This window comes from Lactuca serriola, chromosome 8 (assembly GCF_051521515.1).
Source record: "Lactuca serriola cultivar US96UC23 chromosome 8, Lser_US96UC23_V15, whole genome shotgun sequence".
Taxonomy (NCBI): domain Eukaryota; kingdom Viridiplantae; phylum Streptophyta; class Magnoliopsida; order Asterales; family Asteraceae; genus Lactuca; species Lactuca serriola.
In genome coordinates this window covers 45066684-45084567 of record NC_136415.1, presented here as the reverse complement: position 1 = coordinate 45084567, position 17884 = coordinate 45066684, and the positions used below count along the sequence as shown (strand labels likewise).

At 35.6% G+C, this 17884-nt stretch overlaps 2 protein-coding genes across 3 annotated transcripts; one reads left to right on the top strand and one right to left on the bottom strand.

The window, feature by feature from the left end:
• Positions 1–778: 778 nt before the first annotated feature.
• On the top strand, positions 779–3124 carry LOC145070712 (ribose-phosphate pyrophosphokinase 4). The gene is made up of 7 exons (XM_079017668.1): positions 779–1014; positions 1649–1964; positions 2052–2147; positions 2231–2299; positions 2391–2519; positions 2634–2733; positions 2816–3124. The coding sequence occupies exons 1-7, from the start codon at positions 881–883 to the stop codon at positions 2947–2949; spliced, it is 978 nt and encodes a 325-aa protein (XP_078873794.1). The 5' UTR covers positions 779–880; the 3' UTR covers positions 2950–3124.
• A 69-nt stretch (positions 3125–3193) lies between these two features.
• LOC145070710 (protein MEI2-like 2) lies at positions 3194–7847 on the bottom strand. 2 transcript variants are annotated; one of them, XM_079017667.1, is made up of 14 exons: positions 7494–7847; positions 7362–7404; positions 6606–6654; positions 6367–6510; positions 5857–6254; positions 5631–5789; positions 5431–5547; positions 5192–5343; positions 5012–5103; positions 4264–4918; positions 4101–4185; positions 3955–4023; positions 3710–3889; positions 3194–3624 (listed from the first exon to the last, which is right to left on the bottom strand). In XM_079017667.1, exons 3-14 carry the CDS (start codon positions 6634–6636, stop codon positions 3514–3516), a joined length of 2193 nt encoding a protein of 730 aa, XP_078873793.1. In that variant the 5' UTR covers positions 6637–6654; positions 7362–7404; positions 7494–7847; the 3' UTR covers positions 3194–3513. The 2 variants fall into 2 exon arrangements, with proteins under 2 accessions (XP_078873793.1, XP_078873792.1); XM_079017666.1 differs by lacking the exon at positions 7362–7404.
• Between the last annotated feature and the right edge of the window lie 10037 nt (positions 7848–17884).

The window sequence follows — 17884 nt, the reverse complement described above, 5'->3', positions numbered from 1 at the left end:
CATGTTAGTATCCTAAAATATCATTAAATTTCAATAAATGAGCATTAAATGTTACACATGTCACTATTTAATTGGATAGGAAGATATGTAAAAACAAAAAATATGACTATATTTAAATTTCAATAAATGAACATTAAATTTTACACATGTCACTATTTCATTTCGTAAATGAGTTGTCCATACTAAAATATGAAGTAGATATCAAAGTATGGCCACAAATATTAAGCTTAAGTCAAAATTTTAATGGTAATTTTGCAGCATCACATTATATTTTTAAAGTTGAAATTTTATAATATATGTCTAAGGACATATATTAAAAACGTTAATTGAATTCTTAATTATAAAAAATGTTAACGTAAATAAATGTGATAAACATTAATTATATGTAATCTTACCATAATTAAATGTAAAATATATTAATTATAAACAATACTATTTATAATTATTATTTATCATATTTAATTGTAGTAATATTTTTTAATAATTAACATTTCAATTAATGCTTCTTATATCTTATATGTCCTTAAGACATAAATTAGAAAGAGAAATTAAATAGATTGGTAGGAAAATAAGATAGAAGGATATTTAATTTCTTTTTTCTATAAGAAATCTCATATATTGTTAATAACGAGGGTAAATCATAAATATAATATCTAAAAATAAATGGATAAAATGCTCACTTTTAATGCAATGGTCAAAAGTTTGATTTCTTGAGAAAAGTTTTTTATTTTCCAAAAATATTCGGTTGTCAATTGTGGTAGCATATTGGCTGGAATCATGCTTTTTAAGCACAATGTCGCATTTTCTAAACGCAAAGTCTAGTAGTCTATTCCCCCTTTGGAATTAGGTAACAGTTGCGTTAATTTCTCTCTGTGTTTGCATGGCGACAGTGAAGACGATGGCGAAGCCAAACAAAAAGCAAGTGCTTCTCTTCTACTGCGTCGAAGCCGAAGAACTTGCTCGCAAAATCGCCGCTCAATCCGACCACATTCAGCTCCAATCCATCAACTGGAGGTCTTTCTTTCTTCTTTCACCACTTTTATATAAACTAAACTAAACTCTTCTTCATTCCGTTTATCTATGCGAATTAGCCTTTCAAAATCTTCGTTTCACTCTCCTTTCACCTTACGGTTTTGTTATTGGAGCTCTGATTTTGATATCAAGTAGATTCGATTGCTCGATGAGGTGAATGGTGATGTTCTTTTCGTAGTTACTGTGTCAATTTGTGCCGTACTTCATCCGTCCTCCAAAAACCCCAATTTTGACTTAGGTTTTGTAAAATAGTGCTATTAAAATACAAAAATTAAACATAGAGGCTGTTTGTTACATTTTTCTTCTCTATAAATTCCGATTCCAGTACTTCCTGTGCTGTAAAAGATGAACCCCTAAAATGCATGCAGATGGATGTTGAAGGATCTAATAATGTAATGTTCAATAGCTGAAAGTTCCTACTGATTAGTAGCAGAGAGGCACAGAAAAATGAATTTATCCAGAAATTTAGGGCAATGTACTTTGCAATTACTAGATATCAACAAACAGATGTTCCAAATCTCATTCTCTTGATTCATTTTCTTTCTTATTCCTTTCATTGCTATGGTTTTGTCTTTATAAATTGATGATTATATCTGTATACTATACCATGTTACAGGAGTTTTGATGATGGATTTCCTAACCTATTCATAAACAATGCACAAGATATCAGAGGGCAGCATGTTTCTTTTCTCGCATCTTTCAGCTCCCCATCTGTAATATTTGAGCAACTCTCTGTGATATTTGCACTTCCAAGGCTCTTTGTTGCTTCTTTCACTTTGGTGTTACCTTTCTTTCCAACTGGATCCTTTGAAAGAATGGAAGAAGAAGGAGATGTAGCTACTGCATTCACCATGGCAAGAATCTTATCAAACATTCCAATATCAAGAGGTGGTCCAACAAGCTTAGTCATATATGACATACATGCTTTACAGGTAAGTTTCTTAATACATATAATACTTAAAAGAATCATATTATGATATTTACATACTATTAAGCTAATGTTCACGTATTCTATGCAGGAAAGGTTCTACTTTAGTGACAATGTTTTGCCTTATTTTGAAACCGGGATTCCTCTCTTGAAGCAACGACTTCACCAGCTTCCTGATGCTGATAAAGTTAGCACTTGAATTTAATATAAAAAATTCTAAAATTTTGTATTTTTTTGCATAGTAACGTGTTTCTTTTTATGGTATTTCAGGTTGTAATTGCCTTTCCAGATGACGGAGCTTGGAAAAGATTTCACAAGCTCTTGGATCACTTTCCCATGGTGAGATAAATTTTTGATTTAGAAAAAGGGTAAAAATGGAAGTTGGTTGATTTTTATGTACAAATTGTGGTGATGATATTGGGAATGACAGGTGGTTTGTGCAAAAGTTCGTGAGGGTGATAAAAGAATAGTAAGGCTGAAAGAAGGTAATCCTGAGGGATGTCATGTGGTGATTGTTGATGATTTGGTGCAATCTGGAGGCACTTTAATTGAATGTCAGGTACTACTTTTTTATATGTTTTTCTTTAGTGCTATGCTATTATACATATATACTTATAATAATATTCCAATGAGTTTCATATATACAGATATAATAATGATTCTTGTGTTGCAGAAAGTTTTGGCAGCTCATGGTGCAACCAAGGTGAGTGCTTATGTCACTCATGCAGTGTTTCCTAAAAACTCTTGGGAGAAATTTACACACAAAAATGGTGGTAAGTATATCTCATTCTCTCTCTCATGTGTGTGTGTGTGTTTACTGTGTGTAGCATAAGTATGGATTGTTACTATGTGCAGAAAACTCGAGCAAGGGATTTGCCTACTTTTGGATCACTGACTCATGTTGTCCTACTGTGAAAAGCATTGAAAAGAAAGCTCCTTTTGAAGTCTTGAGTCTTGCAGGATCGATTGCAGATGCACTTCAAATATGATGTGCATTGGTTGGATTGTTTATGAATTCTGATGATGATGATGATGTTATGGAGTGTTTAATGATTAAACAGAGTATTTATCTGACTGTTGACTTGTGATTATCATGTAATCATGCATCTTTACATGGGAGACTTGGAATCAACAATAACTTAGAATAACCATGTATTTTCCTTATTTTTGTTAGCTTACAACATCAAGTTTTTAAGCATTATCACAAAAGATCCAAATTTCAAACTTGCTAGATGTTATAAAATACCTCCATAACATATATATTACATATAACATCAACGAGATGATTATTTTGAAATTATGATCATGTCTTTGTACCATAACTTCATGTCCTACAATAACAGTTACATCCGGGATCTGTTGCCTCACTTCTATACACTTGAAAACAGACCCTAACCACTATACTTCTAATTCACATATATAAATAAGTTTCAATTATTTTTAATTTACACAAAGCCACAATTTTGGACACAACCACTTCTTGCTCTCAATACAACAAACCGAATTCTCATTAGTGAAAAAATGCAACCAACTCCTTCAAAAGTAATTTTTGGTCAACTCTGGTTTTCTTCCAGACTACTGTTGGAACTGTCGAATGAATCCACCGAGTAAGATCCATCTGGTTGACGAATACATATGTTCATGTTATGGCATGGAATAGAATCCTGCAAGATTCAAAACCGATTATGAATGGAGTTTGGAATAGTATCAGACATCATTTTATGGGAAAAAGAAAAAAGAACATAGTACCAGATAATCATTCCCTTGGGCCTCTGACTGGAATAGAATGGGCCTGCACCATTTGTCCTCATTCATTAAACTTGAATTTTGAAAATGTGTTATGAGTGCCACTTTCCCTTGAATCCGTGCATATGCCAAAGTCGCAACCTTTTCACTGTTAAACTTCTCCCACTTTTTTCCATTAAATGCCTGGACAACAAGTCAACAAAATTAAACTTGAATTTTGAAAATGTGTAAGGGTAGAAAAATGGTACCTCATAAAAAGAGATAATGTGTGAAGGAGACACCATGTTGATAAAAGCATAACCCACGTTGCATTTATTCTGTGAACATCAACGATAAATCAAATTACCATTTTTTTTGTCAATAAAGGTGAAATTTTCTTGGCTATATAAATTACCTTAAAATCAATCGGCAAATACACAAAGTCATAGGTACCCGAATGGGTTTCATCAATGGCTGCAAGCAACATCTTTGAAGTGTACCTTATATCAAGAAAAAGAAAAAATTTAAAATAAATTTACTTTCACATAAAATAAAATAAAAGATGGTTACTTTCTTACTTATTGGGAATATTCTTTATCATCAAAGTTGTCCTCATGTCTTCCCCAGTAATAATCTTATCCAAATCAAGTTGATACTGCTTGTTATTGTTGTTGTTGTTCCCTAATTGAGTCACACTGGAGTCAACTCGCCGAGTTCGATTCCCCACCATTAATCCATCATTCAATCCTCCTCCCCTTCCTTGATATGAAGTAACATTACCAAACAACATCTGTCCTTTACCAAAAGAACCCATCTGGTTTCCGTTATACATGAATGATCTCTCTGACCTGTCAAGAGGTATGCCAGGTGGCGCAGAGCCTACATGATGATGTGGTGGTCCCAGGAATGTACCATGCTGACTAGGACTAAATGGGCCCACCGGAGATGCCCGCCAAGAATTACTTTGGTGGTCAGAATAAGTAGTTGGACTACCCCACAGAAACTCAGTGCCAGACAGGGTACCAATACTAGAAGAAGGGTCAAATTTGGAATCAAGAAAAGATGATGATGTGTTATGATGATCAGGGAAAGATCTTGAACTTGATTGTTGATCTTTTCCAATTGGTGAAATTTTCATGGGGTTTGATATATGTGGTGGAAGTATGGATGCAAGCCCATGTAAAGGGGTGGTGTTCACAGGGCTAAGGGTTCCAAAACCTGATGACCAACTACCTGCCAGGTGGCATTTTGCAAAAATAAAATTAATAAAAATTAAGTTCTTAATTAATGATAAAAAGTATAATTTAAAAAAAAAAAAATACCAACCAGGTGGAGAGTTGATGACAGGTGAACCAACATGGTGCCATAAGGCTCGAGCTTCATCTTGTTCTAATTCTTGACTCAGCTGTTGCATCATGCTACATAAATGTAAAATGTCGACTTTAGTCCCTTGTAAATTCCTTTCTAACTGTTGAAGTCCCTCCACTTATATATACATATACATACCTTCTACGAGCACCACCAGGCCTGCTGTGTTCAAGCTTTATCCTTTTGCCAGCAATTTCACTCCCGTTTAGAGCTTTCAGTGCCACCTCAGCAGCTCTAACATCGTAAAATTCAATAAACTTATGGTGTCTCTTGTTTGGTGTTTCCCTAATCTGCTTAAAAAAAAGTCAAAATGTATTCACAGAACTGAAGAAAGTAATTGAAGTCTTTGGAAAAGAAAGTCAAATGACAAATATCACCTCTTTGACTTCCCCATAAACTGAAAATATGTGACGAAGATCATCACTGGAAATTGATGAATCCAAGTTGAAAACAACAAGAGTCCCTTGGTTTATATCTTTTTCTGATGGGTTGTCCTGTATGCATATAAAAAACAAATATAAATAAGTAAACAACAACAATAATATTACATTTATGCCACAATTACAAAAAAACAAACCTTAGGGATAGAAAAATGAATGTCTAGCTTTCTTCTTCTCAGAGGCTTATTCTGAAGCTCCCTCATTGCAATTCTTGCATGTCGAATGTCATAATAAGATATCATCACAAAACCCCTGTGCTTACATGAAGTGTAAAGATTTCTGATTTCTCCATATTCCTAGAAAAAACAATCTCTTTTTCCATTAAAATGTTAAGAGAAAAGTGAAAGAATCTTGAAGAAGTACCTCAAAGAGGGATTTCAATTCAGAGTCTTCAACATTGCTATTGATATTCCTAACGAATAATGTTCTAGAAGGATGTTCACCATAAGGGTGTTCTCCAACAACAACTGTGTTCCCACTATTGAGGAGCTCATGTCGATTAATACTAATTAAAGGGACACCATCAGACATGGTTAAATTTGAGAGACCAAATCGAATTCCATCATGGGAATCAAAATCCATTTCCATTCCACCTCCACTTTCAAATAAGTCATCTTCCAAATCCTCCAATTGAGTAGGTAAGTCACCAAGGTCAAAATCGTCCGTTATGCCTGCTAATAGCTCATCTTCATCACCAGGAAGCATGCTTCCTGTTAAACTGTTTGTGATATCACCAACTGTATGTGTATCTTCACTTCCACCTTCAACAGATTGTTTATTGGATTGTGAATCAACAAGATTTGAACCAAATGTTGTTTTAAAGTAATATGATAAAACTGATTAACATAATCAATAATCAATTAACCATTATACATTTTTCATGTGGAATGACAGGTAATGAGCTTGAAAACAAGCTTATGTCACTTGTTGCTTGATATTTATCCTTTTTGTGTCGAATCCCCCATTCGTTTTCCATTTCTTGAAATATTGTTGAGGCAAATTGAGCTTCTAGGTGACCTGTATGGAAAAGATAATATATATTATTGTTCATTTGTTTGTTATATCAGTATATGATAAGAAGAGATATATCATATAAGTATATAACCACTCACCTGAAACAGAATTTTGTAGATGATGCTCCATTGAGTTACTTTCTGACACCTATTTGCAAAAAGATGTTGTATCATTTTCAATGTCATAATCAACATAAAGATTTTAGTTTTCTGACTCTGAAATGTTTCTATTCTACTAATGTTTGTAGTTGAAAGTAACTACTAATGTTTTTTTCTAAATAAGTTTTGACCAAATTTCAACTAAAAAGTACTCCATTTGACTGCATAAAAATGGATTCAACAAATATGTTTGTCAAATAGGTTATAACTTCAAATTACGTAATTATGTCATCTGTCAAAGAGGATCTAAGTTCAAATTTTGGCAAAAAAGAGAGGAATTCAAAGGATATCTTGAAATAGAAATGGTTTGGGGTCAAATATGGACTACTTTTGGGGATCAGAATCAACAACCCGTTATAGTAAATTCACCAATCACTACATCATAACTTCAACTTCAACTACAAATCAACATCAAAACATATTGAAGGTTCATATGATACTTAACCCTCCACCATGGAAAATACGATGACGAACATTAGTAGGAAAAAAAAAAACCTCAATCAAAATCACGCAGATATCTTTAAGAACAGTTGTATATACAGTCTATTAGATAGATTTAGTCGTAGATTATGGACTTATATGGAAGGAATCGGAAATTTTTACAGAGAAACACTCAGGTCAACAACATTCGATGATCGGATAAACCATATATACTCCAGAAAACAACAAATAAGTGAAAAAGTCCATGAAACTTACACAATCACTTGACTCTTCTGCTAACAACCACAAACAACTAAAACTGAAAACGAAAAAACAAAATATTCGACTGCGATCATCCATCCATACTTCATAATCAATCAAACAAAGAAGAGGAAAAAGCGAACTCACCTCAGGCTCAGGCTATAAGACAAATTACTTGCACCAAGAACACACGAAGCTCGCAAATAATAAATGCAATTGAGTTGAAGGGGAATCTTGTATTGGATTAAGATTAAGAGAACAGTTCCGTAGAAGCAGAGAAAATGTGTTTCGTATACTCATCTACTTCCTTCCCTCCCGCCGGATGAAAATGAAAAGAAAGAGATAGAGAAAGAGAAAAAGCTCAAACATTTGACCTTATGTTATGCTTGCTTGTGGTGTCGACGCCTATGATTGGAGGGTGATATAGAGTCTTGCAACACCAAATTATTGAGCACCGATGACGATGAACGAGATATTTTTGAACAATTTTTTATTCAGTTGCGCGAAAATAGGAACCAAATTCATTCTTGATTTCTTGCGATCTTTCCTATTTATTATTATTATTATAATAATTATTATTATTTATAAATTATAATATAACATATCTATATTTTCTTACCATGATCCGATAATATATTTAATATAACCTGTAAGTTTTATAAATACACTCTATTTTTGGCTCGTATTAAAAGCATATTTTATTTACTTATAATATTTATCCATAATAACAAATAATATAAACTACGGATAATGGAAAAAAGCCTTGATCGATGAAGTGGATTAGTGGATATGAAAAGATTCCTCATGAGATTTGTGCTATTTAAGAATTAATATAAATTTAAATTATACTTAATTTGGTGATATAATCATATAAGTAAAGACAAAAAATCGAAATATTATAATGAAATCGATTAATACATGAGATAATGATATAAGCAAGAAATCATTGTCATGTACATCATCACATTTAACTTGCCTAATCTGTTTATCCAATGACATAAGCGAGACACTTTTTGCAGAAACAAAGAATTAATATGCTAGAGAAACATTTCAACAACATAAATGAGACAAATAAAGAAAAAACCATGTTAGTTGTTTTATTAACATTTAAAATGTTTAGCCGTTCGGGAAAAAATGTTTAACTCATCGTTATTTGCCTTTATTCTTAAACTATTTCTTAATTCAATTTATGTCTATTGCGGGACTTGAACCTTCAACCTCAATGATAGATGACAACACCGGATAGCGTTGGATTAGAAGCCTTTTGGTAACATCTTGTTACAAATTGATGGTTTTTGAAGTATGAAATTCAAATGAAATTTATTCTCTATCTTAATATGATGGTGTGTGTTGTAACAACTGATTGAATTTATTTTTATTGTAAACAAAAAACTATTCTAACACGTGAATTTAATGAAATCACTCATACGTAGATGAGTGTCGAACAAGAAACAAAAAAAAAGGTTTTTAGTCATTCATGGAGAAAATCGAACAATCAAAAATGTAATTTAACAACCATATCAAGCTCGTTAAACTAAAGTTTACCAAAATGATGTTTCAAATGAGTTCTCCAAGCTTATTTGTCTCCAAATTGTGATTTTTTTGCTTGAGAAGTCAGGATTAATAATAGTTGTGACCTAAGTAGGTATTTTATAGGCTCAAAACCGATATTTCACATCCACTCGACTGAGTAATTTTTTGCATGTAATTCCACTCAACCGAGTGACCTTCAAAAACATGTAATTTGCTTATTCTTCATTGACTCAACCGGGTGGAAGTCAAGCGGAAAGCCCACAGGGATGAGTAAGTCATTTCTTCAAAAAAAATTACTTTTTTAATTCTTCTTCAAATTTCAAGAAATTTGATATGTAACAACACGTCAACATCATCCTAAACATGATCTAGTCTTCAACTGTCTTGAAAATCAACTAAGTAGTATGAAAATAAAAAGATTCAACCAATCTATAAATAAAGTCCTGAAAAATGTCAAAATGCATGAATTGTAACACTTGCATGCAATACAAATGCATGAAACAAATAAAATACATCTAACGAAGATCCAATATTTTTTTATTGAGTTTAGAACAATAAGTCTAGTTAGATGTCAATACAACATTATTGATAAAGTGTAACGTCCCAATTTTCACAATAAAATTTTTATTTTTAATTTAATACAAACACTCATTTCCATAAAGTTATAATTAAGATAAAACCATTTTGTTCATAAACAATAATCCAAATCTAAGTAATAAGGAAAACATTATGGAATCTCAAATCATAAAATTGGTGATGTGTGTATACAGTCACGCCTTTGACTTCCCACGGTTCGAAGAATGCAACATCCCAAAAATTTCAACAAATTTTAACTTTTCAAAACATGCAACATCCTGTTTTGGAGTACGTTGGGCGTACGTGTGTACACGCTTGACATACTCATGCGCGTGACTTTTAAGCGGAGCCACCTAGTACGTTGGACGTACCAGAGGGTAAGCTGGACGTACTAGGCCCAAAGTGCAAACCCTAATTTAGGGAGAGTCCCCTATATAAGGGATATGGTGGCCTCATTCCTGGCCACCATTCCCAGAGAGAAAACCCTAAGAGTGCCCTAACCCTCGTTCTAAAGCTTGTGTGTGTGTGTGTGTTTCAGCCTTGAGAGTTTTTGTGTGGTTTTGAAGAGAATAGGAGGTCTTGAAGAAGAAGGAGTTGGAGTCCAAGCTTCTAGATCCGATCAAATCTGAGTGGGGAACTTCTTGTTGAGGTATAAAGCTTCAGACTTTGCCTCTCTTTTGTTATGAGCATCTTATTTGAGTATTTTAGGGTTTTGTCCCAAAAAGGTGGAGACTTGATGAGATCTTGAACTCCAGAGACTAGGACCAGCCCCTTTTGAGCATATGAGTAGTGTAATGTCATAAAAATCCAATCTTGGACGTTGAAATCACTCCATGCATGAGTTATGAGCTTCCTTGAGGCAAAAGAGTGTATATTTTGAGGTTGGTGACCTTTTCAGCCATGCAAAGGCTTAAAAGTCACTGACTTTATGGGTTAGGAGCTACTAAAGAGTCTGGATCTATGAGATGAGCCAAGGTCTTAACTGTTTAAGACCAAATGAGTGAGAATGAGGAAACTGGAGAGTACGTTGGGCGTAAATCCAGTACGCGCGGCGTAGGGGTTGCGTATCCTCGATGTCTGCATGGCATCTGAGTACGTGCAGCGTAGAGATCGAGTACGCACAGCGTACTCCCTGTCGTTGACTTTTGTTGACTTTTAGGGTTTGGTCAAATTGTGGACTATTAAGCCTATGGAGGGGTAAAATGGTCTTTTACCCTTCTGTGAGTGTAGAAGGGTGAGTCTAGCTTCATGATGGCCAATATTAATTAGGGATAATTATTATGTGTTAGACGGAGGCTAGACCGGTGGGTAGAGTTCGAGATTTCCGAGAACGAGGTTTTCACTTGCTAGCTTACGAGGTCAGTCTTCTCACTATACTTACCTTGAGTGGTGTAACGCCCGTGTTTCTGGGCTAGGCATTAATGTTGATGTAATAGTCTAGGTTAACCTTTGTAACTCATTTTGAAATAATAAGAATGTATTATCTGAGTATTATGTGTTTTATGCTTAATTGTGTGACTTAAATGAATTAAGAACAAAAATAAATGTAATAACAAAATGTTAGATAAAACCCATATCGATACATGAAGACGTAGTAGTCGTGACAAGGATTCTGAATATATAAAGAATGTCGAAATCCGAGTTATAACGAAGAAGTTATGACCTGTTGAAGTTTCGCGACAGAACCGATATGACATTGCATTACGTAAATAGTGAGTTTACGATAGAGCGATATTTAGCCATAGTGATCTAAACGAAATTCATAGAATACATTAAACCGAGAGCGTGCATAAGAAGAACGTCTAAATCGGACTTCGTATGAGGAGGTTATGATTTTTCTAAGTTTCGACTTAGCGGTATGCAGCCCAAAGTTCGAATTTGAGATCGAGTGAGTTTTATCCGAAACAATCTAACAAGAATCAAATATCTCATCGATAGTAGTCCAACGGTAAAAAAGACAGACGAAAACGGACGTCAAATGAAGAAGTTATGAATTTCTAACGGAGTTTTCCTGTTTCGTCCTACTAAAAACAATATAATAAAAGTTAAAGTCAAAATTAGCCGACAGAGTCTAAACGAGAGTTGTAAAGCATAATCTCACCTATGTGTGGATATAAATAACGACAAAAACGGAGCTCATATGCGAAAGATATGAATTTCTGAAGTTCGGGGCACGAACTTCAACCCTTGTGTTAGAGCTCACGACGTGAGCAGGTGATGAACGTCTTCCAGGGCAAGTAGCCTGATCACGAATGCCATGACATATCGAGCTCACGACGTGAGCATAGAGATTCAGCTCCATATAAATAGAAGTCGAGTCCAGTCGAATTGGTTGCTCAATTTCTCTCCTTTCACTCCATATTACCTCGATTTATGTGCAAGTTATACCCCCGAAGCCCCGGTATCATCCCAACACTCTAAGTGAGTCCCGAAGCTCCAAAGATCCCGAGAAGAAAAGAGTTTCGAGCCGAAGCTCTGCCCGCGAGAAGTTCGTTTTTTGTGAAGCATCCCGGTTTCGCCAAAGAATACTGTTTTAAAGATTCGTAGTGTTGTCCGAGCATCTTCTTATCAAGTGAATGCATAGTCCCTTTCATATACACGATTTTAATACAAGTATTGACGAATGTATTTGATATATGATATGAGTAAAGTGTGCAGTCGCTTCCTGCTAATACACATATATGAATTATACTCTATGGAATACGTGTTATGTGTATATGTATCATCTGTTATTTGGAATGAGTATTGAATTAACATGTTGTACAGGTTTTAATCTATGTATAAAATATGTATATTTTATCTACTAATATGTTAAGTAGAACATGGGTAGATAGTTGGTGTGTGATGAAATAAAAATGATGAGAGGCCTCGATGTTGTTGTTAATCTAGTCATCTAGCGGAGTATGGATTACGACCACAAACTCTTTCTAGACTTTCCAGTGGGAACGCTGGCAGGTTCATAACCTGTAGGTGTTGTGAACGATGTGTTCACCGGTGTACTCTATCCCCCTCATGGTTTCCTTTAGGACATCTATTGTTGAGGAAACCCTTTTGCAGTAATGTCCATCCCGATGAAAATCCTAGATTAGGTCCCTGGTAATAGATGTTGTTTTAGGGATGTAAAGTGAGGATAACGGGAATGGATAATCGGGTTATTGTTGGTTGGTGAAATTAAATATAATTATTTATTGTGGGTTGAAAACCCTATATGCTCACCAGGCTCCCAAGCCTGACCCACTCAGTTTTATTTGTATTACAGGTAGTTGCGCGAGAGCATAAGATGGATGAATCATCAAGTTATTTTGTTTATAGGCCAGTAGTTGTATATAACTGTTGTAAGGCTTGTAACGTGCCATTTATGCTTTTGGTCTGTATCGGAACATGACATCCCAAGTTTTGTTATATATGAAAATACATTTCTTTAAGGAATGATTTGATAAATTTTATTTATCATATTTTGTTTTGGGAACAAATTCCGCAACTCTTTTAAATCAAAGGATTACTCTAAAAATTATTTTAAAAGCATAAATTAAATTGGTCTTTTCTGGCTGTGATTTTGGGGATGTCTTAAGTGGTAACTTATGTGTGACCAGAGGGTCTTTTATGTATGTGTTGTGTATTGAGATATCCTGCTATTTGTTTTGTCATATGCTTACTGTTCATTATATTGAGTTGTTGAGTTAAGGGACCAGAGGGTCCACTTGAGTTGTGGGACCAGAGGGTCCACTTGAGTTGTGGGACCGGAGGGTCCCACCGAGACACATCGACCGGAGGGTCCTATAGAGTTATATCCTCGAGTGGCTAATCTGTTTGTATGTGGTATTTTGGGGAACTCACTAAGCTTCGTGCTTACCGTGTTATGTGTTATGTGTTTCAGGTTTTTCTCAGGATCGCAGGAAGGCACGTGCTCGATTGTACACACCAGAAAAGGAGTTATGATTTGAGGATCCTGGATTATTATTAAATAAATATAGAGTTGTGTTTTGTAAATAAATTAAATGGGATTTTGTGAAACATGATATGAGAATAATGTGAATTTTTAAATGAAAAAAATTTGTTTGAAAATTTACGTCGTTACAAGTTGGTATCAGAGCCTTTGTTTGAGGGATTCGGATGCACCTTCAGGTATATCTGGACTCAAACTGAGGATTTGAGAAAAAAATTCAAAGGAAATGATTTTTCTGAAATGAGCAAGAGTTTCTAAGAGAAAAACGAGAAGGAGCAGTGTGTACAATCAGCCAGAACCCAAACGGTGAATTCCCAAAATACCCTTATTTGTTTGTGTTATGAGTTCTTATTGAGATATTAGTGACGCGTGCTAGAAGATAGGCTAGGTGTTTCATACTTTAGGGCTAGAGTTGCCTGATTTATGATACCTTAGCCTAGGAATGTTGCTATCTGTGATGTGCCTGAGTAATCTGCGGAGTAAGAGTAATCCGCAGGAATCTTTTAGAGAGAGAGATTTGAGGAGTAATCTAGGAGAGATACCTAGATGAGCATCGGAGGAGCCTATTGAGAGGGTAGTTAGATACCCGCGAGGGGTAGAGTTGCTTGGGTTCGGTGATACTTTTCGAGAGCGATTAGAGCACTAGAGTTGTAACCTAGAGTGGTTTTACGTGTTACTAGAGATTATTCGATGCCCGAATGTTGCTTGCTTTGTGCTTTGTGGAACTCTTCATGATGGGAGTCAGCTACTAAGTGAATATGACGATATTCAGGAGGTAGATGGCTGGCATCATAAGGAGATCTTCAGCAGCTGATGGCGGAGAAGTGAAGGGACCTAGGAAGAGCCTAGGGAGTGGCCTTAGTCAGATGAGTACGCTGATAGAGGAGAGTATTCGCTGCGAAGCGACCAGGTTTAATGGGATTGGTGATCGAGAGGGTTAAGGAGCTGCTTAGGAATTCTGGGACGATTCGGGTGGAAAGTACGGGTAGATGTGGCAGGTAGTATGGGCCCGTACTACTGAAAGCAGAGGACCCGTACTCGAGACAGGGAGAATACTAGAGGTCCTAAGTAGAAGATTGAGAGGTGATCACATGGTTCGAGTACCATGATTCGTGGCGGTTAGTGCTTCTGGTTTTACTAGTTGTCCCATGGTGGTTGTCTAGTCTGAGATCAGGTGACAGAGCGTGGGGCCAGAGGTCCATGTCGAGCAAGTTTTAATAGAGTATACCTAAAAAGGGAAATCGAGTTCATTTCCGAGTAATTTTATTAGTGAGATGTTAGTTGGAGTCGCAAGGCTCAGGGATGAGTAGAGATGATGCTTATTGGAGGATTGAGGTCTGATTCGAGCCATCGGCTGATGGATGAGATGTCACCTTCTGTGGTAAGAGTTGCGTTGTCCCATTTTGTCACAGCTGGAAATTTTGTGTCATGTAATCTATACACTCAAGCTAATGTGAATCAAAAACTTAAGAACATGTGTAACACCTATGATTATGACATCAAAAACTTCAATCAAATACATCATACAAGTACTACAAATAGTCATCAAACAATTGGAAACCCTAGAAGTCCTTGTTTAAGTCCATTTTGGACTAGGACTTCCTTATTGGATCCAAATGGACCAATAAGCTCCCAATTAGACTATCATGGGCTTAGAACCCTAATTGGGCTCTAATTGGACCCACACTAATTTATTTCAACATTTTGGGCCATGTTGGGCCTAGAATGAAATGAATTAAAGCTTTGATCCATGAATACCCTAAACTAGTCCAACAAGAAAATGGAAAAATCATACTACATTCTTTTAGGTATAAAACACACCCTAACTAACTCTAATTTTGGGCTTAAGGGAAAAAGCCCAAATTTTTCCTTTTCCCTTCCATGCTCTCGGCCCAAGGCCCAAACCCAAGGAAAGATGAAGAGTTGACTTGCCATTGCCACCTCATTATTATCTTTTGGATATCCATGCAACATATCACATATACCCATGCATACATCATCTCAAAGATCACTTCTTCCTTCCTCTCTCTCACTCTCGGCCACATGCAAACACACACACACCACAAAAATCTCTTCCAAACTCTCTAAGTCTTGAAGAACAATCCTCCCTCCTTCTTCAAAAATTTTGTGAATCAAGAAGCTTTCAAGAGGATCTTTCAAGTTAATCACCATCTTAGGTAAGTTTCTACTTATATCCATGATCTAGCTACTTCATTCCATCAAAAACCTCTTCTAAATCTATTCCAACTTGTGATCATGCACTTTAGAAGTCACCAAACTCGAGATCTACCAAGGAAAGGTGCTAGGGCCGAAAATCACTTCATTTTTCTTCCATTTTCTCTTCAAAACCGAAACCACACCCAAGGTGAGCTTCATACACCCTATTTTCTGTTTTTATGAGTTTTGTGGGGGGGGGGGAATACAAGTGAAAGTGTAGATCTATATGTGTTTTGTATGCTTTGTATGATTTCCATGCTTATATGTGTGCTTTTGTGTGTTATAATGTTGGATCTAGCCATAAAACCCCTCAAAACCGAGATATACTTTATGTTAAATGATTGTAGCATCAAATATATTTCTACATACAAAGTGCTTCTAGAAAAATAGCTAAAAGGCTTAGTAACAATTTCCTTGGGCTAAAAACACAATTTTTGGATCTAAAATGTGAAAAATACAAAGTTAAGGGCCCAAATTGACATATCATGAATTCTGATGGATGAGGTGTGTCAAAACAGTTTCAATAAATCAATTTCTGGAAATATACTCATTTGGAGGATTAAAAACATAAATTTCAAGCTTAATGGACTAAAAATGACATTTTCGGCCCAATGAGGCCCATTATGCGAGATTTTCTGTTTTGGAGGGCCAAAACTGTGTTTTTCTGTAAAACAGTGGACTATTAGTGTTCCAAGTCCTTTTCAAAGGTTTAAAGTGCTTTTTAAATTTAAAAAGGACCAAAGTTGCAAAAATTTTACAATTTGGGCCAAAATTGTCAAAGTTGCGAAAAAGAAGGGCTATTACCGAGAAAATTGCAATTTCAGGGACTAAAACTGTTTTCATTGAAAAGTATGCTGAAAAATATCAATTTCAATAATTTTTGGTGTTAAAATGTCAAGAAAAATGATTTAAGGATCAAACCGGAAAGTTATTTAATTAAAGGGTTGAAAAAGTAAATTTTACAAACAATGAGGGGTTGAAAATAGAAAACTTTCAAGGCTAATTCAATACACGCGAATTGATCAAATAATGGCACCGCGACTATCGACGAAATACAATACACTACAATACCAAAAGTCGTTAAACGAATTGGTTCGGTCTCGAACCAATAAAATCCGAAACTACTAACACGACGACAGTACGACACTACGATTCATACAAGTAACGTTTGGGAATTCAATATACATGCGAGTGTGCACAGACGTCTACGCACCATCTTTGGGCCCCAAAAGTGTAAAATCTTGTTTGTTGGGCCTAGCTAGCCCAATGACCTGATCTTAAGGCCCGAAGACCTCTATCTTACGAAGTGTTGGGTTTTACCGATCTAACACAACGTAAAAGGACTTTCAATGGCTTGTATACTACTGGTCCCCAAGGGTCCTTTGGTATTGCTAGTAAAGTCGACATTTCATGCGAGGCGGGTCTGGGACCCCTCGTACATTTTTTTATCCCCAACCGGTTAATGGAGTCATCGAGGTCTTTGTGTCCTCTTTCTCTTCGGATGTGGGACTACACATAGTCACGGCGGTTGGATAACGTGATTAGTACGGACGACGCCTACGGGATCGTTAGTATAGCTATAAACTGGTCGTTTGTGTAATGCGTGTTTGTAGCAATTAATCATGCTCAAAAATAATCCAACGTCGCCTGGGACTGACACTACACGCTATGTAATGGTTTCAACGTAACTTCATGGAATTCAAGGAATTAGGAAAACATCGGGTTTTCCTAGGGTTTTTCAATACATACAGATTCGAAATGCATACAACTTTAATGAACAATTTTTACAAGTATAGAAACAAACAAGCATACCTATGGATCTTCACAAACGTTTTCAAAAGCATTTCTTTTCAGAAAATATCAGATTTTCTGGTGGTTTTCAAACGATACGAAACATTGTTTTTCTTCAAATACCGTTTATGAACTCACCAACATTTCACATGTTGACGTTTTTCAAAATACTTGTATTCTCAGGGAACCAGTGAAACAAAGGAAATCATATTCAGTGATGGCTTGCAGTTTAATTATGTACGAATCGAACAATTTATTTTTGGGAATGTAATGTTTAAACAATGTACTTCATGTAAACTCTACTGGTTGTACTATATTAATGCATGGTGACGAATGTTGTTACGTTTCATATATATTCAATGTTATGGTATTCAATTGAGTCACGACAGCCCCCGAACGTTTCCGCCGCCTGGTTCGGGGGTGTGACACATTTTCCATGAGAAGCGAATGAGATATCGAGTTTTCGGTTTTAGAG

What these genes read in the sequence shown, in the direction of transcription:
- LOC145070710 (XM_079017667.1), bottom strand. Translation starts at nt 6,636, where the DNA reads ATGGAGCATCATCTACAAAATTCTGTTTCAG. An exon ending in TCTACAAAATTCTGTTTCAG is followed by an intron (nt 6,511 to 6,605) that starts GTGAGTGGTTAT and finishes TTTTCCATACAG; the next exon opens with GTCACCTAGAAGCTCAATTT. An exon ending in AATTGAAATCCCTCTTTGAG is followed by an intron (nt 5,790 to 5,856) that starts GTACTTCTTCAA and finishes TGTTTTTTCTAG; the next exon opens with GAATATGGAGAAATCAGAAA.
- LOC145070712 (XM_079017668.1), top strand. Translation starts at nt 881, where the DNA reads ATGGCGACAGTGAAGACGATGGCGAAGCCAAACAAAAAGCAAGTGCTT. An exon ending in CTCCAATCCATCAACTGGAG is followed by an intron (nt 1,015 to 1,648) that starts GTCTTTCTTTCT and finishes ACCATGTTACAG; the next exon opens with GAGTTTTGATGATGGATTTC. An exon ending in ATTTACACACAAAAATGGTG is followed by an intron (nt 2,734 to 2,815) that starts GTAAGTATATCT and finishes TACTATGTGCAG; the next exon opens with AAAACTCGAGCAAGGGATTT.